At 35.3% G+C, this 25,265-nt stretch overlaps 1 protein-coding gene across 1 annotated transcript in view; it reads left to right on the top strand.

Moving 5' to 3' along the window:
* Nucleotides 1-2,081: 2,081 nt before the first annotated feature.
* Nucleotides 2,082-25,265, top strand: part of PLEKHH2 (pleckstrin homology, MyTH4 and FERM domain containing H2) — a 103,836-nt gene continuing 80,652 nt past the window's right edge. The window contains exons 1-2 of the mRNA XM_051973563.1: nt 2,082-2,290; nt 12,214-12,343. Coding sequence (XP_051829523.1) covers nt 12,221-12,343 — 123 coding nt within the window. The 5' untranslated portion in view covers nt 2,082-2,290; nt 12,214-12,220. The remainder of the gene's footprint in view (nt 2,291-12,213; nt 12,344-25,265) is intronic.

The following is a 25,265-nucleotide window of genomic DNA, read 5'->3' on the forward strand; positions in this document are numbered from 1 at the left end:
GGGTTCACTATATGGGGGAAGGGGTTAAAGTGATAAGGCTGAGTATAAAAACAAAAACAAAATTAATATTAAAACTTTAAGAAAGATATTATCAAGGAAATGTATGGATGGAAAAGAAGATGGACCAATAATGTGTAAAGGAAACAATCTGGAAAGCTGAAATACTACATTAGTACACCCAAGTCACCAAAAGAACAAGAAAAAAGTTTTTAGTTCATTAGCAGTGTCCTTTATGTAAGAATTATCAAAGGGTGTAGAGAATGAGAATGAGTCAACAGATTTTGAGAGTTAGAAGGGATCTCACCACCATCTAATCCGATCTTTACTCCAAAGCAAAAGTGGATTGCAATCTATACTTGTAGAGGAAGTAGTCATATTAGTAAAATCCTAGATAGATTATAGTATTGAATGAAATCTATACGCAAGGCACTGTACTAGAGCAGTGCTGTAGGAAAGTGTTTGCTAGACTAGGAATCAAAAAACTTTTTTTTTTTTTTTTGGCTGGGGCAATTGGGGTTGAAGGACTTGCCCAGGGTCACAAAACTGTTAAGTGGCTGAGGTCAAATTTGAACTGAAGTCTTCCTGACTTCAGGGCTGGTGCTCTATCCACTGCACCAACAAACTGCCCCCTCTCCCCAAATTTAATATTTAGTATGAGTTCCGCTCCATACTAACTATATGATTTGGGGCAAATCACTTAATCTTTATGAAGCCTCCATTTACCTCATCTATAAAATGAATGGTTAGAATACCTAATCTTTAAAGGTCCCTTCCCCCTTAAATCTAAGCTCCTACAGGATGCCTAAACTGCTGTTGCTTCTCAGGAAAAATCTAGTTCTTACCAAAGTTAATAATTCACCACAATAATAGTCTCTCTTCTACAGCGGTTTTTATTCCTACTTTTACTTGAAAAATTCATCTGGTATCCTATGCTGGAGAGATATACAGTGAGTGTAATTCATCTGCAATCTATTAGCAATGATGACTTGGGCAGGATATGATGTAGCTCCTGTAACGGGGATTTATGGCAGTCAATGGACAGGAATTTCAGAGGATGAGAAGGTGTGGATAGGTTGGGATCTGCACCAATGGTGGAATGCCCACAGGAATGAAATCAGGCAGCCAGTATCCTGTCTTCTTTCATCATCATTCTAATTAAAGAGTAAAATTAAGCAGCTGGCAGATTTTGGATCTGGGGCTGTAAAACCGTAAAATTCACTTTGTCAAGTTTAGCTCGACTCCATGCTGCTGCCTCCTTACATTGGACTCTGTAACAATCACAAAAGAATTTTTCTTGAGTAACTTTTTTCAGAATTTAAGTAAATTGATTCTGAAGCTTGAGTTGACAATTGACTTGCTTTAAAAGTTTTTTTAATTCACTTAATCCACATCCCTTTAATGATTACATTTCCAAAATGGAAGTGATTTTACTATATATTTGTAAAGATTCTCTCTCGTGCTTGGTCATTACTAACTTAGTAATTTAGTTACTTAAACTCTTATCTGTTTAACGACTGACATCTCTATAAAACCGGGCCGGGAGGGCTTGCTTTTGAAGGGCAGTTTGGAGACTGTATGGCATGTGCTGTGCATCAGCAGCTCCCACAAAAGGCAGGAAGAATTTACTGTGTGGGGGTTGCATGGATGTGATTCAAAATCAGTGCTCATCTGGAAGAAATATGAATGTCCGAAACCGACTCACTGATCTTTTCCTAGTAATAAGTTTGCCTTTCGTTAAAGGCTCTCATTGTTTCGCAATGTTATATCTCCTTCAAGCTTGCTGTACGTGCTTGAAACAAAGCAAACTCAAAAAAATTTCCCTCAAAAGGTAAAAACTTTATTATTCCCATTTGTCAGCTGTGTAAACTGAGAGAAGTGACTTGCCTTATCTAGTGATTTGGGGTCCAGCTTATCAACAGAATTTTGAAAGCCCCTGTCCGGAATTCGGAACCAGGACTTGCAGCAGGAGAGGTAGAATCTTAGAAAGCGTTGGAAATCTAGGCCACTAGATTGGGGGGCTTGGGACAGCGGGTGGTGTGGGGGAGGTGGGGAAGGGTCGTTTTGACCACGCCCCTTTGATGACGCAAAGGGACGGCCCTAGTTTTTCATTGGTTTCCACGAGCGTCCGTCAGAGTAGTGGCGGCACCCCGCCTCCGCCTGTCTACCCTATGGTTTGGAGCAGAAGGGGGCGCGGACAGTCCCGGGAACCCGGGGACCAGGAGCAATCCCGGATCCCTTAGCAAAGGCTGCTGCTGCCTCTGCCTCCGTCGTCCTCGGAACAGCAGCACAGGTAGGTCGGTCGCAAAGTCCGAGACCCACTAACTTCTCTGCGCCCCACTCCGGGTCTGGCAAGGAGAGACCCCTTCTTCAAGTTCGAGCCCCAGACCGTCCTGTTGAGAGACAGGCTGCAGCTCCAACTTGAGCAGGGAAGAGAAGCAAAGCGTAGGGGGACCCCTAGAAGGCCCTGGGCCAAAACATGAAATGGGGCTCGACCTCCGCCCCGAGTACTCCCATACTCTTCCACACCGTGCCTTTATTTCCCCAACGCCCACCGACTCAAGGGCACAGATCCGTGCGAGCGCATCTTGGCTCTCGGCCAAGGGGCTTGGCTCCGGGACTGCTATCGCCGCTTGCCATGCTCTCGTTGGTTCGATGAATTAAAATAATTTGACCCCAATGCCTTCATTCTCCGCCCGACCTCCAAGTGGGTACAAGACGCTTTATGTAGCTTGGAGTCTCTTGCCTACATGGACGTCCTGTGGCTCTTCCTTGCTTCCCGAACTCCTGTGGGGCTATGTACAGAGATGGGAGTGGGGGGAGAGGGGCTTTGAGGGACTGTCAGGTGACGGAGACTTTCCCGGAGGGTAGAGTTAGACAATTTATACTTTTCATAGCAACCTTGTGCATTATAAAAGTTCGCCCTTGCTTGTAAAGTTAACCACGCAGAACCTAGCGCTTATGTCACTTTGTGTTTCTTGTTCCACCCACTGAGATTTCAGAGGTAAGAATGTTAAAACTAAGAAAACATTAACTGAGCTGCTACAAACTGTGTAATTTTAAAGTTACCAGTTCTTTCTCAATGCTGGACTGTCACTTAAGTAACACTGCAAAATAATTTCCCCAGAAATAGTATGAATGTTTAAAGTGATAGTTTAGTTTATAGGTTGCAAAAGAAATCTCTCTCTCTCTTTATATACAGAAATATATTAAACAAAGCAATAACCAAATATATTGAAAAACAAATGTAATAATCTGGTCAATATCTTTGAGCAGTCCCTTCTCACCCCCATCCATCTTAAATTAAAACTGGAATGGATGAACTAGGAAAGATTTCTTTAAACAAGACTGTCAAAAAGGACATCTCTTCTGTTTTAGGCAAGAAAATAAGACATTTGTTGGCTACACAGAGGACTGCAAATTTAGATAGCGCAGGATGAGTTTCAGTAGATGAACTCTCTATTTTTCTTTCCCTCTTCCTTTTGGGGATTTTGGGAGAGAAACAGGAAGTAGAGATTAAAAGAAAAAAATCATTCGCTCCACAATTGTAAACAATTTATTTTATGTCAGTAAATATTTCCAAAGGTCCCTGGGGATGTTTGGAAAATCTGAAGCTAAGTAGTATCAATCACTGGCATTCTACCATAAAGTTATTTTTGAGTGTAAAATATTTTAAACTATTTATATAGCAACTGGTCACAGCAGTTACAGCTGAGCAGCTAAGTTTAGTAATGGAGACCAAAAAGAAGAGTATTATCATTCAATCTTGATTCCTTATGATTACTTACTAGAGCTATAATGGGGGCAGCTAGATAGCATAGTGGACAGAGTGCTTGACCCCCCATTAGGGGTCATGACTGAACAAAGAAAGAGCTTTAATGATCTCTATAGAGTAGATACTCATTATACCTAACTAACCAGTATAACATTAGGACAAGTAATGGTGAGATCAGGTGACCAACCTCTCATATTGCCTATGATTATAATTTGAGCCATCCCGAAATGTTTTAAGTGTTGGAATCTTTGTAATACAGTGTCAGAATCTAATAAAGGGAGGCTTCCCACCCCCCTTCAGTTGGTATGTGCCTGTGTTCCAATATCCACAACCTACAAATTGTCAAAAGTCACAATCTGCCATTACACTGTATGTTTTAACTAAAATTGACCCTAAATGGAAACAGAATGTGTCTTGTCATTTTCAGATAAGCATTCTCCTCTTCCTCCTGACATAGTTAAAAACTGTCACATGCCTTCTTCCACCAATTCTTTTTTCTTTTGACTGCTTTCCTTCTAGACTCAGCTAAAATCCCACCTTCTGCAAGAAGCATTGCCTGATTGCCAATGTCATTGTTTACAATTTATCTTGTACATATCTTGTTTACCCATACTTGTATTCATTTTGTCTCTCCTCTTAGACTGGAACTCCTTGAGAGTAGGGAATGACTTTTACTTTCTCTATGTTCCTTGTACTTAATACAATGTTATTAATAAATTAACAAATATGTATTCATTTACTGATAGCAGAATCCAAACATGTGATAATGCCCTAAATACTTGAAATTCAGTTTGGTTTCTAATTTTACTCTGTATTTTATCATTATTCAAGAATGGGGAAATTTTTTTTCCTTGTCTTCCTTGAAGTAGATTAAAATAAATCATTTGAAAAATTTCAAAATTGCTTATTTCTTATTTTAAGTTAAAATTAACATATTAACAAATTTTTTTTTGGGGGGAAAGCAGTGAGAAGAGGACACCACTTATACACACAAGCATTATTCAAAATAGTGGAAGGAACTTAGTGCTATGCGTGTTCAGAAGAAGATGAGATCACTTCTCTCTGGGCAAATCAGAGAAAGATTCATGAAAGAGATGGCCTTTGAACTGATCTTTGAAGGATTTTTTTTTTTTTTAACAGGAGATAGAAATGGAAGAGAGGCCCTTTTGGGTATCATGAAAAGTGTGAGCAAAGGAGCAGAGCAGGAAAACATAGGCCATATTATGGAATAGTGTGTTATCTAGTAGAATAATAATATGTGTTACTGTGATAACAACCTATGTTAATATAATAAGTTAAGACCCAAAGAGTAGGCTAAGTCTATCTCATAGAAGGCTTTGAATGCCTATGATCATAGGATCATAGATTATACATGGAAGGGAATTTAGATAGCATTAAGTTCTACCCCTTAATTTTACAGATGAAAAAACTGAGGCAGAGAGTTTAAGTGATTTGCCCAAGATCAAACAGGTTGTAATAAATGCCTGAGGTAGAACTGAACTCCAGGTTCCTAACTCCAAGGCTAACATTCTGTTCACTACCCTAGCTGGAGTTGAGACTATTCCATAAACAATGAGGAACTATTAAAATTCTTTGAATAGGAAAGTAGAATGATCAAAGCTGTTCAAGAATATTAATTTTATAGTGGTATATAAGATAGATTAGTTGATCATGGGGAAATGCTCGAGATAAAGAGAAAGGAAGCCATTACAATTTTCTAAGCAATGGGAAAAAGGACCTGCACTAAATTGGTAGTAATAGCAGTAGAAAATAGAATAAAAGGCAGGTGTGAGAAAAGTTGCCAAAGTAGAATTTAGCAAATGATTAATGTATAGGGAGCAAGGCCTGATGAGTTTAGTGAATTGCCAACTTTATGAGTCAGTAGTAGTGTGATACCTGAAAAAGCTAATGTGACCTTAGCCTGCATTAAGAGAAGCATAGTGTTCCTGACTGGGAAAGAAGATAGTTATAGAAGAATTTTTAGAATAGAAATGGCATAATTTGCAGAGGAGCAGGCCTTGGCTCAATGTACTTTATGACACGAAGAAATGTCCTAAAGTGAAATAAGCTCCTTTGTGTGTTTGGCTTCACTGGAGGTGTTTGGGCAAAGGCTGGATTGCTTCTTGTTAAATGTGCTGTAGAAGTGACTTGCCAGGTACAGGTTCCATTGCTTGGTCTTTGACATGCCTCATATCATGAGATTCTGTAATTTTGTAAGAAAAATATTTGAAGATTTTAAGTTTGAGTAATTAGGAAAATGGTGGATGTTATGAACAGAAACAGAACAGGCAAGGAGAAGATGCAGGTTTTCTTTTTTCTTTTGTTTTTTTGAGGAGGAAGTCAATGAATTGTATTTTGAATATTCCCTAGAGGAATGAGCAAGTAGAGTCATCTAGAATTGAGAGTCCAAAGGAAACTAGAGAGATCAGAGACAAAAAATAATGGACAGAGCTTGGCAACAGATTAAATTTGGTGGTAGTGGAGCAGTGAGTTAGAGTAAGGAATTGAAGTTGACATCTCTTTATGAGCCTGGGTGACTGGAGAAATGATAGTATCCCCTGCTGTTGCTGGGTAGTGTCCTCAGCAATAGCAGGAAAGTTAGGAAGAGAGGAGGGTTTGGAGAAAAAGATAATGAGTTCAGTTTTAAACATGAATTTAAGATGTCTATGGAGCGATGCATTACAGATGTCTAGTTGGAGTTGCAAGACGGGAAGAGGAAGAGGTGGACATCAGGGTAAAACACTATAGGGAAGTTAAGAAGGATGAGGACTGAGAAAATGTCATGGAGATAGCAGGAAGTCCTTTAGTGATATTAGGAAATAGTCTAGTTTCATTCTAGATTGCAAAGAATTAAGAAGTGAGTGAGAGGTGAGGAAGTGGGGCCAACCAGTGTCTGCAGCTTATTCTAAGAATTTGGCTTGTAAAGGATGAGATATAACATGATTGCTTTGAGTGAATAGCAGGGCCAAGAGAAAGTTTGTTTTGTTTTGTTTTTAAACATGGAGCAATAAAGAGCAGCAAAATTAAAGATTAGTAATACAGAGGACATATAAAAGAGGCAAACTTTGAGTATAGTCTGAGAAGGGTGGGGTTAAGAACACAAATAGAAGGGCTGACCTTGATGAAGAACAGGGTCAACAATTCTCATGTATAACAAAAAAAGAATGGAAGTCTGAAATGGAGGGGGGATGCTAAATATGTCAGCAAAATTTTATGTCAGCTTAATATAAACAATCAATCAACAACAAATATTTATGCAAACCAACTGCAAATAGATAGGTAAACCCAACAACTCCATGAATATCAGTGCCTCCCATCATCATTCCATCTGCCTTATTTTTCCTGTCCCCTCCATCCTTCCCCAATAATCAAAGAAGACCCAGACAAATCTTATACCAAAACCCTTGGCATTGACAACCTGTATTTAACTATAGACATAAACATAGTTTTATCAGTGGAAATGGCATCAAGGAAGATACATTGCAACCTGCTTTTTCTCTGTATTCTATGGACCACTGGGCTTCTTCATGGAACTTGTGATTGAAACTTTCTATTTGTGTCATCTTTCACTATTAGTAAATGAGCTTCTTTAAAGTAAGGACTTGCTTTAAAAACATATTTACGTAGATACATAAATCTAAGATTCTAAATGTATTTATAGTCTCATCTTTATAGTTAAGTGACTTGGGTAAGAAAAAACATTTCATTTTCATTACCTTTTCTAAGCTTGATGATTCAAGATTAACAATTGAATTCTCCAAACTAGTAGGGGAAAACTCCAGGATAGATGACCCTATTGAATAGATAAATGTGTATTAACATTTATTAAAACTTCAGTATAAATTGTTTATTCTGATATTGTAATAATCATGAATAAGTGATTTTTGAAATTGTGTAATGCAGTGGCATAATTATTGAACTAAAGAGAAATTCCCCAGTGTGAAAGAGATACTTCTTATTGCCTAAAGCTTAGAAGTATGCTCTTCTATTAAGCTGCTATAGCATGACTGATTTAAGGCTTAAGTTTGCCTGTTTTCCAATTTAATGAAAATGTTTCATCAATGTTCTCTTACCCTGTGTGCTCTGGAGATCATACAAAACAAAGTATCTGGTAGATGAAGTAATGGGCAATCGACTATAGCAATGGTATATTCTGGTATAATGGTATATAATGGTATATTTAATTAATGAAATTAGGTTTTAATATGAATAATGAAAAAAATCTGTGTTATGGATGAGATCTGGAAAGATGACTGGGAAAAAAGAATAATAGGAAGAAACAGAGACCAGGAAGAGGATAACATTTAATTATTTATGCCATCAGAATCATGTTCCCTTGATAGTAATGATAAGATTTTAGATGTATTTTGTTGGGTCCATTGACACATTCCTAGTTTTTATCTTCATGATTGTTGTAGAAATTCTCTCAGTAATAGAATAGTAGAAAAAAATTCTAGATGTTGAGCCAATCCTGACTCCCACATTTTTAGTTGGACCATGGGAAAATCATATATCCTATATAAATTTTAGTTTCTTCATTTTAAATATTTAGATTGCAATTAATTGTACTGTCTCTCAGAATTGTTGAGAGGAAGGTATTTTGTATACTTTAAAGCACTATACAGATGTGGGTTATTGCTATTATTAATTAAAATAGTTATAACCTTTGGGAAATGGTTCCTGAGATATGTTATAAAAGAGTCTATTAATTTATGTATTATTGAACACTGTCTGCTATAAAATAAGCAATTAACAGATGCCTGTTTTATTAAATCCCACATAGTTATATTCTAATATAAAAACTGATTTGTATACAAATGACATGCCAGGAAATCAGGAGGTTTTTGTTGTTATTGTTAATAGGTCTTTGGGTGAATAGGTAATTTAAAAAAAATTAAAATGAAGATTAGTCAAAAGGATAAGCCAAGATTCTTTTAAGAATTTTATTTTTTTTATTCTGAATTTAATGAGCACCAATAAAATGAAGAATTCCATATTTAAAATAAAACAGAAAAGAAGATTATACATGAAAGCCTGAATATCTATTTTATAAAATTTGATTTTTTTGTGTGCATGTAATAAATTCATCATGTGACATTCAAAACTGTCTATTTTGTTTCCTTCTGACCATCCTTTTGTTCTCTTCTATGCATTTTTAAAGAAATGTTTTAATAAGCTCCTTTTCTTTTTGACAGCTCTATTACTAACTTTTCAAATCCTTTTCCCTTAAAAAAATAAAAAACAAAATTCTTATAACAAATATGCATGTTCATAACTTGGCATCTTCCTAGCTTTCTAGTCTTCTTATTTCCCCTATGTCCTCTGCAATTCAGTCATAAGTAGGAATCTTGCTATTTCTCAGAGAAGAGAATCATCTCTCTACTCTGTGAATTTTCCCCCATGTGTATATAGATCTCTCTCTCTCTCTCTCTCTCTCTCTCTCTCTCTCTCTCTCTCTCTCTCTCTCTCTCTCTCTCTCTCTCTCTCTCTCTTTTTCTTCCTGCCACCCCACTCTCCTTATTTCCACCTATTGGCTTCATTCAAGACTCAGCTAAAATCCCACCTTCTTCTAGGAGCCTTTTCCTAATCCCCATTAATGCTAATGCCTTTCCTCTGCTGATTAACTCCAGTTTTTCCTGTCTATATATTGTTTGTATGTAGTTGTTTATGTGTTATCTCCTCCATTAGAATGTGAGTTCCTTGTGAACAGACACTTTTTTGTTGTTGTTATTTTCCTCTGTATCCTTAGTAATTAGTGCAATGTCAGCTAATTAACTAGATAAGCAAAACAAATGCCTACGTTGGCCATGTCCGATATTGGACATATATGTCTTTCATTTTGCACTTTGAGTCTATCACCTTCCTGTCAGGACTGGTAAAATTTGTGATCATTAATCCTCTGTAATCATAGATAGTCATTGCTTCGATCAAGGTCCTTAAATCTTTCAATGTTGCTATTCTTTACTCTGTTGCTATTGTAGAAATTGTTTCTGTATTGGTATCGATTCTATATTTCTATTGGTTCTGTTTACTTTTTTTTTCTATATCACTTCATCAGAGAAGAAGTCTTCCCAACTCCATCATTTCTTATCATATACAATAATTTGTTCAATCATTCACTAATTGTTCAACCATTCACTTCGATTTCCAATTATTTATCATTTAAAAAAGAGCTGCTATAAATATTTTTAGATCTTTGAGTCTTCTTCCTTTTTTCTTTGCTCTCTTTGGGCTGTCGGTCTATTAGTTATATTGCTGGGCCAAAGGATATGCACACATTAATGACTTTGGGGACATAATTCCAAATGACTTTCCAAGATGGGGGTACCAGTCCACAGTTCTCCAAACAGAACATTAGTGTGTCTGTTTTTCTAAAACCTCCCCAACAGTGGTCATTTTTCCTTATTGTTGCCTTTGCCAAGGCATTAGGCCAAACTTCACAGTGGTTACAGTTTGTCTCTCTTATTATTAATGATTTGGAGTATTTTTGTATGATTAAAGATATCTTTAATTTGTTCTTTTTGAGAACTGTCTGTGCAAGGCCTTTTGTCATTTATCCTTTGGGTTATGGATAAGCTTTGTTGAACAAGAGTATTGATAGGATAAAAGGGACAAAGAAGGTTATGTGCAATAGGAGATAGAAATTTTTGAAAAGGTCACTTTTCCACTGTTTTTCTTTGTAAGCATATAGGGTATTATATTGCCAATTAAAATTATATCTTAGATTCTGAAATATTTATACTTGTGGCTTGGATTTCTTGATGGGCCTAATGTTCTTCACAGTTATACTCTTTATATTTATTCTGATTAATTTAAAGATAGTACTGCATAAGAATAAAATTTGCATTTCTATAATAATAAAAAATGCTTGTCCCTATAATATTGTAAAGTTTACAAAATGCTTTCTTAGCAATTGCACACTAGTACTAGGCAGGTAGTACTAGTATAACTAGTGTAATTATCCCTAGTTTAATAAAAAGGAAAACTTGTCAGTGGCAACCTCTAGCTGTCTTTTTTCATTCAAACTAATTGATGGTTTGTAAGCAGACTGTAAATTCCTTGAGGACAGGAACTGTTTCGTTTTTTTTCTTTTTCTTTGTCTGCCCAGCATCTAACATAGGGCAAGGGAGGCAGTAGGCACTTAATACTAAACTGAATGAAAATTAAAAAAAAATTTTAAAAATTGTTTCTGACCTGATATTCTGGGGAAGTATAAGGCTATCCTAAAATTCAAGTAATACTTTTGTGTATTTGAACACTATTTGTGCTCTGTTGAGCACAAAGCCTGGAATCAGGAAGATCTGAGTAAAAATATGGCCTCAGACGCTCATTAGCTCTGTAACACTAAGTGAATCACTTAACCTCTGATTGCCTAATCTACTGGGAGCTGAGCCATGAGGCCATTGAAATCAATGGGATGCATTTCCTCATGCTTCAATAGGGACCACTCCCAAATCATAATGTCTGGATCTTGGAGGAGCCCCCAGGAAACAAAATCTTACCCAAAACTCCACAGAGTCACTGATGAATGCAGGAAAGATTTATTTTACATTCTTGCAAGAATGGATGCCTGGATGAGTAGACAACCAAATGTGTTTTTTATACTTTCTAAGGTGTTTTCAAATATGTGATCTGACAATAGCTAAGGCAGTTAGATAGATAGTAGAGAGATCCGAATGGGATCACAAAGAGTTGGACATGACTGAATAAGAATGACATGATATAGATAAATAAGGCATTCTTTCTATTTTATAAGTGGGGAGAGTGAGACCCCATGATATTAAATTATAAGTGATGGAACTGGGATTGAAACTGGAATTTTTTCCATTCATTTTTGTTTGGACACAGTCTTTAAATGTTTCAGCATTCAAAACCTTAATGTTTTAGGTTATCCATAGCATTTTCACTTTGTTGTTGTTGTTGCTTGCTTGCATTTTATTTTGCTTCTCTATTTTTTACTGGTTTAATTTGATTTCTTTGTGTAGCATGATAATAGTATAAATATGTATGCATGTGATTTAACATATTTATATCATGTTTAACATATATTGGATTATTTGCCATCCAGGGGAGGATGTAGGGGAAGGAGGGGAAAATTGGAACACAAGGTTTTGCAAAGGCTAATGTTGAAGATTGTCCATGTATATGTTTTGAAAAATGAAAAATGAAAAAATTAATAAAATAAAATATAATATGTGTTTTAGATTATCAAATGACCCAGTATCACATAATGGCTAGAATGTGGTGTGTGTGTGTGTGTGTGTGTGTGTGTGTGTGTGTGTGTGTGTATTGCATAAGTCCATCTGTTCAGACAATACTTTCACTTATAGAGTGTCAGTTGATTATCCAGAGAGTAAACTTCTGTAATCACTAGACACCGAAACACATTTTCTTGAATCCTAAAAGGTATTTCATCTATCTGAATTTGTCTTCCTTTCTAGAATAAAGATGTCAGAACTTTTGGAGCCAGAAGGAACCGTAAATTGGAAGGAAAGGTGCATGGCCTTGGAATCCCAACTCATGAGATTTAGACTCCAGGCAAGCAAGATCAGGGAGCTTTTAGCAGAAAAGGTAAGTTTTTCCACTCTATCTTAAAATCTCTATTTAAAAATAGAACTGAAGTAATTTTTTTTTTCCAAATCCAAATCCAGTTGATAAAAGCACATATCATCTCCCTATTCATTCCTTATTACTTTTAGGGTAAGATATAGTGTTCAATTTGGTATTTAAAACTCTCTACAAACTTGCCCCATCCTACCTTTCCAATCTTATCACACACCATTCTCCCCCATATGTTTGACAAGACAACCACACTAGCCTTCTTGTCTTTTCCTCATCTCTGGGGCTTTTCACAAGTTGAGACCTTTGTATGAAATGCACTCCTTAACCTTCACCTTCTACTTCCTGAAATATGCCTTGGCTCAGGAACTACCTTCTTTAGAAAGCTTTTTCTGATCCCTCTTAGATGCTATTATATTCTCTTTCTAGTATCTCCCATTTCCCCATTACTTTTTATCAACTTGGTATGTGTTTTGTAGCTACATATGTACTTGTTTTCTCTTGCTTTCTTCCTTAGAATATGAGTTCCATGAAGACAAAAACTATTTTGCTTTTTTTTGGAGGAGAGGGAGAATCTCAGTTTACTTAGTACCTACTATAGAATCTAGCACATAGTGTGTAGTAAATGCTTGATTGACAAACCAATATCCTAATTATTCTATTATCATTAGTAGTAATTTTTCTAATTCTAATTATTAATATTAATCTTTTCTGAATAATAAAAATAACTGATACTGGTCAGTTGTTTAAACAAAAAAAAGGCATGTTATTTCTCAAGATTTAGAGTATTAAAATGAAAAACATGTCTTTGTAATTACAAGTAGAATATGTATGAATTGAAAATAAGCAATGAATGATTAATGGATGGTAAAATAAATACTTTGATTTTTGCAAGATGAATGTTTCTGGTTTGACAGATTTGGAATTGATTAAATATTTTAGAAAATAAGATCAGAGTGATTTTAGAATAAAATAATCTGATAGAGTAGCAGCTAGATGACTCAGTGAATCAAGAACTGGGCCTGAAGTTCAAATCTGGCCCCAGATACTTACTAGCCATATCATCCTGGGCAAGTTAGTGTCTTTGCTAGGAAGATCCCCAAATGGACTCACAAAGAGACACAACTGAAATGACTGAACAAAGATAAGAAAAGTATTCGTTGATGAGTTAGCTAGGTGGCACAGTGAATAAAACTGGGATTGAAACAGGAATTTTTCCCATTCATTTTTATTTGGACACGGTCAGTCTTAAAATGTTTCAGCATTCAAAACCTTAATGTTTTAGGTTTTTTTACAATTGAAATGATTAAACAAAGATACAAAAGTATTAGTTGATGAGGCATCTAGTGACAGAGTATGCAGAGTGTTGGGCCAGAGTTGTTTCAGGGACGTATGTATCTACACATTAACTCTATAGAAATTATAGTTATTACCAAAGTGGGAGCTAGGTGGCACAGTGCATAGAGTGCTAAGTCTGAAAGCAGCAAGATTTAAGTTCAAACAATTACTAGCTACATGACCTTGGGCAAGTCATTTAATTGCTCCTTGCCTTAATTTCCTCAGCTATAAAATGGGGACAAAGTAAGTTATTGTTATATTGTTTAAAACATATTTAGTACAAAGAGGTTCTACTGAGAATCCTACCTAGATGTAAACAATGTCCATTTTATAGTAGTGATTTTCTGCAAAATCAATGTTTTAAAATCCATGGACAAGTCATATTAAACCTGAAATAATTGACTTACGTTGACTTGGAAAAGAGGTCAGAAAAAATTATAACCAATTTCTCAGTCCTCACTATTTTAATGTAATATTAAGAACTAACATTTCTATACATAGTGCTTTATGATTTACAAAGAACTTCACAATCATTATCTCATTTGGTTCTTGAAACAACCTTGTAGTGTTGTCATAACAACTGTCATAATGAGTTTATAGACAGTTTCTAATTATCAGCATTTCTAAGCCCATTAAAATGGATCAGGCCATATTAGGCTTATATGACAAAAAAGATCAACTCCCATTCAATTGCTGGCTATGAGTTTATTTCTCTGCCATTAATTTGAGCACATGACAGTGAGGATTTTGAGGCTTAATAAAAGGGTACTCAGCTTAAATGTTAGAAGTGGCCTGTGATTTTATGCTTTCCATTTTGTATCTGGGGAAACTAACATTAAATCATTTATTTTGGGGCAAATATAACCAGATCTTATTGATACATTTTTAAAAGATAAGTCTCCAGGGTCAGATTATTATCTGATAATTTATCTCCCTTTGATTAAAATAAGCATTTTATCCCTTTCTCTCTCTCCTCTCTCTATCTCTTCTTCCCATCCCAACCCCTTACAACTCAGATGATACTTCTACCATGCATCCTGGTTCCATGAAGACAAAACTGTTGTCCCTGTTTTCAGATGTTCCTAGATGGTTCTGTTGTACCCATTTCAATTTCTTTTCCTGTTCTGCTACTTATATACATGTTATATACTTCTTTTTAGATTATAAGCTCTTTGAGGGCAGGCAAGAACTGCATAATTTTTCATTTTTGTTTATCCAATTATTTTCACTATGTCCTACATCTAGTAGGTGTTTTACAAATAAATATCTGTGGAATTGAAATTAATCATATTTTGAAGTTTCTACAGATCTGTCATATTAATGAATGATGTAAGTATTCCCTTCATTGATGAAGATCAGAATCCATTGGAGCTTGACTCTTCTGGATGGGGATCATGTCCATGTCTTCCCCCTATGCTGCCATTAGGAGAGGTGGTAGTTGTGGAACTGACAATCTAGAAACTGATTGAATATGGAGGGTGAGAAGAGGGAAGAGTCAAATTTCTTGAATCCAGGCAATTGGCTGGTTAGTGGTGCCTTCAATAAATGTAGGAAAGTTGGTAGGGTCAGTAGCAATTCTGGTAAGAGATAAATTCCATTTTCAGCATGTTGAATTTGATGTCCTATATAACATGTAGGTTGAGATGTCAAGCAGACAATTAGAGACACAAGACTTGAGGTAAAGGAAGGGAATAGATTTGGGATGTATCTACATAGTGTTAGTAAATAAGGTCAAAAGAGAGAATAAAAAAAAAATGTGGCTGAAATTGGAGATCTTGGGAATCACAAAGGTCATGATGAACCAGCAAAGACAAAAAAGCCAGAGACAGATACAAAGAGATTCCCCCCCCCCCCCAAGTATAGTTGTGATTCATCTGTGTGGAAGCTCAGCGGGAAGACCTTGCTCTTCCACTGTGGATCAGCACCTTCTCTATAACATATAGTCTTATTCACTGAGAAGTAAAGCATCTTGTTCAGGACCACACAGCTAATATCAAAGGCAGTGGCTGAAACCAGATCTTTTTGACTTGGAAATAAGGCCTCTAACCACTATACCATTCTGGAGGGAATATGAGACAAATACCAGTCAAATTATGTAGGAAATTAAGTTTACTTACTAACTTATGTAGGACTAAAGGAAAGTATACTATTTTTTAAACTAAAGTAACTAAAACTAGAGAGGCAGAATAACATAGTAGTTAGACATTTTGCCTAGGGGTTAGTCAAATTCTATCTCTGACACAAAACAGCTATGTGCTCCTAGGCTAGATATCTAAAATCTCAGTACCCTGTGTGACTACATAAGACTTCAGAGCTGTTTCTGACCTGTGCTGATGCAGTGGGGTTTCTTTATTTGGAATTTCCTACAGTCACGATATCACAAGTTTTGGGTGGAAACCAATGCCATAGAACTATATAAAATAATTTTTGTTACTAATCATTAAATGATCAGATAGTTCAGTATTTTACTTTGTCAATGAACTAATAATGGGTGCAATGTAAAATAGAAATTTCCATTTTTATGATCTTATTCTTTTGACAGATCTAAGAAGTGGAATTATTCATGTGTTTTGCATATTGGAAGCTAGATGATTTTGCCATGTTACTCATGGTTTCCTGGTAAATAATTATGCTTCCAACATGGGAATATGGCTTTACACAATATTTTCCATCAAACATACTCCATTTCAAAATCATATTTTTCTATAGTTGTCTTCTTCGCTTTTTGACTCTTTGCTACCCACTTACTCTCTCCCTTCCATTCATGTTCCTACTTTTCTCTAGTATATTCCTACTTTTCAGTCTACCTGCCTTATTTCTACCTATCTTTGCCACCTGAGTTGTTTTTGCCTATAAGTCTGTCTGTGTGGACTAATACTATCACACATTTGGAGAGTGCTTTATATTTTTCAAGGCATGCGTGATCTCACTGCTTTTGAAAGTGTATGGTCCAAAGCCAGATGTTGCATTCCTGAAGCCAGCCAGGGCCCGCCTAAAATTTTGGTTTTGAGTTAGAATCATCTGGCCTAGGCCTTCTGTAATGATTCTGTTCCTTGTGAGAGCAGTGCCTGTGAATCTGGACTTCAAGGTATCCTCAGACCTGAGGGTGGATTTGGGAAGCTGGGTAATTTTGGTCTTTCTAATCAGAATTCTGGAGGCCTCCCATCTTAAGATGGCATTTATTTCCAGTTAGCTTCTTCCTCTCCTTTCCCATCTATGGTGATGCTACCTGCCTCTAGAGAAAATCATATAGAATCTTACTATCATCCTTAGTAATTGTAAGTACCACAGTTCCCCATCATGCCCCATTATATTTTTTCAGCACCTTCCCTATTCCATTCCTTTTTTTTGTGTGACTAAGCATAATGATTGTACACAGAGAGACAATCTGAAGTTATTTCATTATAAGTCAATGCAGAAAAACTTCTTTTTATTCTCTTTAGCAGGAATTTTGAAATCTGTAGGAGATAAATAGTAAGTTTTAAAAGATGATAGTCATGATTGCCCTACATTTTTGGAGATTTCAGAGGGGCAAAGAGCAGACTATACAGCATTTAAAAATAAGTTGTTGAGTATATTTGGGGGGGAACCATCAGAACTACTAAGCATACTAAAACTTGTGAAGAAAGAGGCCTTGTTGAAATCTTAGGAAGAAGCAACTTCTGTAAGTGGGAGAGGTCTTTGCAGGAATTTAAGGAATGGTGTTGGAAATATCCCTCATATGCTAAATACAGGCTCCACAAGGAAGCTGAGACCTAAGTGGATATTTTCCTGCTATGCTATGTATTATGCTCAGCTAATTTTTTGAGCCAGAGGGGAAAGGACAAATTTCTTTTTCAAAGCTAAGGTGAAATGTTTTTTTTGTTTTTTTTTTTTTTTTTTTTCCCTTATGGGATCCGTTTCCAATGAAAAGGCAAGGCTGAAGAATATGAAGAATTTTTCTTTTTGGCACAAGTGTAACTTACCTAGCCTGCTGCTATAAATGTGGTTAGAACAGCATTGTTTTACTGTGCAATTGAGAATTCCTTTATTCCTCTTGGGGAATGTTGAATTATCCTACCCAAGGACCTTCTTCCAGCATATGGAATTTGCCAGAGTTTGAGATAAGGCTGTGCCATAGAAATGAAGGCTCCCAAAAAAGAATGTTTTCTGTTACTGGGCTATCTAGGATGAATCTGTGTTCTGATCCAATAGGAATTTGTCCTTAAGTGGGGAGGCAATTTTGATTAATCTGAAGGGCTAATGGAAAAATTCTAAATGTTTTTGAGTGTCACAGACCCCTTTGACTACAGTCTCTGAAACCCTATGGAATCCTTCTCAAAATCATGATTTCAAATGCAAAAAATAAAATGCACAGGACTGGAAAGTACACCAATTATATTGAAGTAATTAAATATTTAAACTAATGAATTTAAACAATGAAAAAGTTTTTAAAAAGTTTACATACCCCAAATTGAGAACTACTGTTCTAGTGAAACCTCATCAGAAGGCAACAACAGGATACAGTATGTAAATCTGTCACAGAAGTGAGTCTTGCAGTTTATAGATATCTTTATCTGAGCTAAAATTAATTATGACTGTGCCATGGAGTAAATTCAAGGACTTAGAGGGGAGGAGGCAGGCAACAAGACTCAGTGCATAGTTTCATCTTGGGTGAAGCTCACCCATTACCCAGAAAGATATTCTCTTATCCATGTATTTAGGGAAAATATGGTTCTTGAAGAGGGACACCATAGTGACAGAACTGGGGGTGGTAGACCAGAGGAAGTTGTGGGAGGGTAGAGAAGGGAATACAGTGGTCATTGTGGGGAGGAAGCCCTTACCACCTTCACCCCATCCTGATACTGATACCCATATTCATCCCATGTGTCAAAGGAGGAAGTTTTCATTGAATCATTTTGTTTGTGTAAGATGCTTTTGGCTTAGCATATTATTTTCCCCTTTGCTCAGCGAGAGAGCGAGACAATTTTTTAAAAATAACAAAACCTTTTACTTTTTAGTCTAGTCAGATCTAAAGCAGTTTCTTTCAGTAATACCCTAAAAGGATTGGTTATGGAACTGATCCAGATGTTACAGTGTAGGGCAAACAATGAAGGTCAGAATTTACAGGAATGTTTCCTGGATTGCTTCCTTCAGGGCTTTGAAATGTTATTTTTCTATTTTGAAGGATAATGAAGGAAGTATTGCCTTTCATGCTAACCTTATTACTGAGACTAATTGTCAGAAATTATTATAAATTTAATAATCTTCAACAAAAGTAATAAGCAAAATGAGGAATAGATTCACATTAAATCTTTAGCATTTGAGCAAATGAATTATAAACTTACAAATACAAATTTATTGTGTGCTATTTTCTAAGTCCCATAAACTTAATTTTTTTTTCATTTTAATAAATGACTAATTTAAAATAATAAAGGTTGTGGAAAATGTGCACTATTTTTGATGTTCCATGTTTTACAAAATATGAAATTAGGGGTTTTGGGGAGGATAAAGCTTTTATTGGTTTGAAAGTAATATCCTGGAAAAAGTGTTATCCATACCTTAGGATCATAAGATTTAGAGCAGAAAGGAATTTTAGGCATAATTTAGTACATTCCCCTAATTATACATGGACTTTTCTGAGGCAGACTTTGAACTCAAGTCTTTCTGATTCCATATGAGGAAGCTAAATTCCAAAGAGATTAACACAGTAAATATTAGAAACAGGATTTGAACTGTTCATTTCAAATCCAGTTCATTATAATTTAAGATACATGTCTATATAGTATGTGTGTATATATATATATACATATATATGTATATATATGTATTCTAATTCTAATTAAGAGAATTAATTTTTCTGATCCTAAGTAACGACTATACTCATGATTCAGACTGTGTCAGAACAGACCTTTTTAGAATTAACAGTTTCATATCCAAATAACCTCAGAAGCTTTAAGGAGGAGGTGGAATTTTAATTGGACTTTGCAAGAGGGATAAGATTTTGATAGGCAAAGATAGCAAAATGTTTCATAAAAACAGGCTCTTAGTTTATGAAAACTAAAGGTTTAATAGAAATACAGTAAATTGACTGGTTAGGCCAGAATTGGGAGCAGTGAATAGTAAAGTATAGAAATTTAGATTGGGGCTAGTTTGTGGGCCAGATTAAAGAGTTTAGATTTTATTTACTATATATAATAGGGAGCCATTGAAGGTTTCACACAGAATAGTAATAATTTGTTGTCACTGAGTCATTTTTCAGTTGTATCTGATTCTGACGCCATTTGGCAAATTCTTGGCAAAGACCTTAGAGTGGTCTATCATTTCTTTTTCCTGCTCATTTCACAGATTCGGGAACTGAGGCAAACAGGCTTAAGTGATTTGCCTAGGGTCATACCACTAGTGTCTGTGTAAGTTCTGTCTCCACTCCTAGCAGGATATATGCCTTTGATAACAAGAGTGATTCTTCATTTTTGAAACTGTGTCCCCAGCCTAATGTCATAAATATAGTAAGCACTTAATAAGTGCTTATTGAGTTTAATTCAATCTAGAAATATAATAGAACCAATCTGATGGGAAGTTTCAAATCTTTAGGAAAGTAAGAGACACATCCCTAAGATAATAGTTAAATTACCAGAAAAATGAGAGGAAGAACAGAATTTATCATTTAGATCACTTCTTTATATTATTATGGTAGAGAATATGGTTGATCATTACCTTCTAAGTTCTAAGTAGAGAATATGACTGATCTTTGTCTTCTAGATTATCTTCTAAATTTTGTTGGAGTCACAAAGCTCCTTGATATCAGAGATGAGACTAAAACCCAGGACTCCCCAATGAACAACTCAGTGTTATTTCTACTACACATTAATCCATGCAATGAGGAGAGCCATGCTAAATATACTATAATTACATTGACATTTTAAATTTCTATATAATTATAAATGTAAAATATATTATATGTATATGAAATTATAATTATGTAATTCACTTGATTAGTACATGTCGCTAATGAAGTCTGAGTGGAAGATACAGGTCTTGAAAAACTATTCAATTAGCATCATTCTTTCTGTTTTATGGCCATGGATTGAACTTTTAGCTCCAGGACTTCTCAGATCATCTTACAAATTTATGCCATCATAAATCATTAGTTGAGAAAATATTGATGGATTAAGTATATCCCTTTACCTCCACTTTAAACAATGGTACACATTTTCCTGCCTGCCATGTTTTTCCCTCCTTCCTTGTCTCTGCCTCTGTCTCTGAATGTCTCTCCTTCTCTTTCATTTTCTTTTCTCTCTCTCTCCCTATTCTCTTTCTCTAATCTCCTTTTCTCTCTCTCTCTTTTTTGCTCTCCCTTCTATTTTTTATCTGTCTATCTCTCAACTTTTATTACAGTATAATTTAGACCAACAATATTAATAAACAATTAGCTGAGTTGATTTTTTAAAAAAGATTAAATCCAAATTAACAAAATGAAAAGTGAGAAATTATCAACAAAAGAGGGGAGAATTAAAAAAAAATTATCAGATATTGTTGTACCAAATTATATAGCAACAATAATAGCTAGCATTTACATAGTGCTTTAAGATTTTTACACCTTTTAATTTTGTTCCTCACAACAACTCTAAGAAATAGGTGTTATTATTATCTCCATTTTACAGTTGAGAAAGGACATTCTATCAAACATCAAATCAAAATCACTATCTAATGAGTAGGTATTTATTAAACATCTATTCAGTGTAAAGTAGTAGAAAGAATTCTGGATTGGGGCTAAAGGGTCTCAATTCAAATTCCAACTCTGCTTGTATGACTTTAGCCATAGTCCCTACACTTCATTTTCTTCATTTATGAAATGAAGAGACTGAACTAGATAGTGTCTGTGGCCCCTTCCTACTTTAAACCTGTAATTGTAAGAAAGGAAACACCTGGGGGGGAGGGGGAACAAAGATTTGTGATTTAACCACCCAAGTAGATTCAGTTGATGGTTAAAATACAATATTTTGTGGCCTTGTGGTCTGCCTAAGTTGAATGTTAGAGTCTGTTTTCTTTTAGAATCTGTTTTAGGAAGAAAGGCTAACCTGAAACGCAACACTAATTGCTTGTTTCTTCTTTGAAAGATTTCTTCTGCAGAACACTATGCAGGAACATTTGCCAAGATAATTCCAGGCCAACCAGCACAAGTTTTAGTAGTAAAAGTTTAAGAGGCATTAGAAATAAAAAGCCTAACATGAAATGAAGGATTAGCTCCTGTGTTCTAAACTTGAGACAGGAACCATTTTATTATAGTATAATTAGAACAATAGTATTATTGAGAACAAATTGAGAACAAATAAACAATTTGATCATTAAAAAAATTTTTACTTTAAAAAAAAATTAAATCCAAATTAACAAAATGAAAAGTGAGAAGTTATCAATAAGAAGAGAGAAAAATTAAAAATTAGCAGATATTGTACCAAATTATGTAATAAAAATAATAATAACTAGCATTTATATAGTGCTTTGAGGTTTGCAAAGCATTTGCAATGCATGTGAGTACTGTTTGAATTCAGAAATAATTAAGTAGGTAACACCAAGAATTATTATATGAACATTGTCAGTGTGCCTGGAAGTCTTTAATGGAATGCCCTGATCTTGAAGTTATAAAGTTGGCACTGAATTAATGAACATTTTTATCAGTGACTTGAAGAAAGGCATTGGTAATATGCTTAGCAGATTTGCTGAGGACAAAAAGTTGAGAAGAATGGCTGTCACTTGGAAGGGCAGATTCAGGATTCAAAAAGAAATCTCAACACTTAAGACAGCTAGGTGATTCATTAGAGCACTGCACTTAAAGTCAGGAAGTTGTTCAGATGTTTCAAAGGAAACAACTTTTCTTTTTCTACTTTTTCCTTCCTAGTTTGGGAATCAATTATGTTTCATTTGACCCTTCATGACCCCATTTGGGGTTTTCTTGGCAATCATACTGGAATAGTTTGTCATTTCCTTTTCCAGCTCACTTTACAGATGAAGAAACTGAGGCAAATAGGATCAAGTGACTTGCTCAAGTTCACATAGCTAGTAAGTTTTGGAGACCACATTTGAACTCAAGTCTTCCTGACTCCAGGCCTGGTGCTCTATCCATTGAGCCACCAGACTAAGACACTGCTTATTGTGTAGGATGAGGCAATCTTGAAGCTGAAAGGCCTTAACATCTTATGAGTCCTAGAGAAACTGGGAATGTTTAGTCTGCAGAGGAAAAGTGATTTTCTAGCATTTCAAGGGCTCCTATGTGAAAGAGGCATTTGCTTGTTTTCTGTTTGTCTCAGTTTCTTTATCTATAAAATGGGGATAATAAAAGCATTTACTTCCCGGGATTGTTATGAGGATAAAAAGGAGAACTTGGAATGTAGGAGGCTAATTATATGTGTAAATGCTAGTTGCTATTAGTTATTATTACCAGAAGGTTGAAGAAAATTTAAGGGGCAAATGTAAACGCTAACTTGTGGCTTCAAAAGCTTGGTTAGACATCAATTTTCCTGAAAAAGATTGGGAGTGACATTCATGATACTGAACTATAAGATTCTTATCTGAACCTAAAATTGCCTTTTTATTCACTTATTAAATATGACAATAGCATAATAGTAATAATAATGACATTTAAGTACTATATGTGCTTACTATGGCTCAAAAACAGTACTAAGCACTTTATAATTAATATCTCATTTCATCATCACAAAAACCCTGTAAAGTAACTACTATTATTACCCTCATTTTATAGATAAAGAAATTGAGATTAACAGAGTAATTGACACTTGCCCAGGATCACACAGCGAGCAAATGGCTGAGGTCAAATTTGAACTTGGATCTTCTTGATTCTGGGCCCAAAGATCTACTGACTATATTACCTAGCTGCTTCATATTATTATTATTAACATAATAATAATAATAATAATAATAACTGCATTGACATAGTACTTTAAGGTTTGCAGAGCCCTTTACATGTATTATGTCATTTGCTCCTCATAATAATCCTGGGAGGTAGATCCTATTTTACAGATGATGAAACTGAGGCAGAGAATTTGTGATTTATCCAAACTAAAAAGTATCTGAGATAGAATTTGGATCCAGGTCTTGCAGATTTCAAGTCTCTTTCTGTGCTACCTTGCTGCCTGCTGTTAAATAAGCTATGTATGAGAGATGTAATTTCCAGAACTAAGATGGCCCTATTCCTATTTTACTTAATTCTGGTAAGAACCATCTAGAGATCCCTGTTCTGTTCTGGGCAAATTTTTTTAGGAAGGACATTGATAAGCAGAAGGACAGGCAGAAACAGGCAATCATGAAGCTGAAGGGCCCTAACATCTTGTCTTATGAGTCCTAGAGAAACTGGGAATGTTTAGTCTACAGAAGAAAACTGATTTTCTACCATTTCCTCCTCTGTAAATGAGATATTTGCTTATCTCTGGAGGCAAACTTTGGAAGAGATTGTCTCAAGAAGTAAAAATTGGCCCTCATTAGAGGTTTCAAACAAAGACTGGATGATTCCATGTTAGCTGCTTTATAGTAACAGATTCATTGACTAGTTAGCCACGGAGAGGCCTACCAGCAGTTTGATACCATAAGGTGAGATGAGTCAGAAAGTGAAACATCTTCACAAAGGTACCTGGAACTTTTAATAAGGAGAGAATATTTGAAATTAGAGTTATATAGTAAAATTCACTTATATTTAGTATTAGCTCTCATTGCAATAAGTTTTTAAATTGCTTCCTTTTAAAAATTGATCACATTGTATTTTTTCAATGATTAGTTCTTTTTCCCACCTTCTTCATTGAGGAAAAGAAAGGTGGGAAGAAAGGAAGAAAGAAAAAAAGAAAAGAAGAAGAGAGGAAGGAAAGAAAGAAAGAGAAAAAAAAAGAAAGATAGAAAGAAAAAGAAAAAAGAAAGAGAGAGAAAAATAAAGAGAGAGAAAAAGAGAAAGAAAAAAGAAAGGATGGAAGAAAAAAGAAAAGAAAAAGGGAGGAAAGCAGGAAGAAAGAAGGAAAGGAAGAAAGGAAGGAAGGGAGAAAAAGAAAAGAAAAGAAAAAAGAAGGAAGAAAAAAGAATGAAAGAAAGGAGAGAGACAAAGAAAGAAAGAGAGAAAGAGAGAGAAAGAAAGAAAAGAAGAAAGAAAAAAAAGAGAGTGAGAAAGAAAGAAAAAAGGAAGGAAGAAAGAAAGGAAAAAGAAAGAAAGGAGGGGGGCAAAGAGGGAGGAGGGAAGAAGGAAGGGAAGGAGAGGATGATAAAAGAAAAAGCTGTAGTGACAAATTTGCATAGTCAAGCAAAACAAATCCACTTATTAAGATGTTCTTCTCCACTTCCCCACTTCCCTTTTGTTCTGTGGAACTTAAAATAAAGATAATGATCTTTATGAGGTTACTGCTAAATGTTGAAAATTTAGATTTCCAATTAATGTAAGTTAGAGCTCCATTATCCTTTTGCGTAACTTCAGAAAACTTGGACGTTTCTCAAGTGGATTCAGAAACTCGAAAGTGAACTTTGTAGGCTAATATGAAAAGAATTCTTGTAATCATATCTTTTTTTGTTGGAACAAAAAGTTTATATTAGAAAAAATTACTAAGGCTTCCATTCCTGGACC

The sequence above is a fragment of the Antechinus flavipes genome, chromosome 2, assembly GCF_016432865.1.
Source record: "Antechinus flavipes isolate AdamAnt ecotype Samford, QLD, Australia chromosome 2, AdamAnt_v2, whole genome shotgun sequence".
Lineage (NCBI taxonomy): Eukaryota > Metazoa > Chordata > Mammalia > Dasyuromorphia > Dasyuridae > Antechinus > Antechinus flavipes.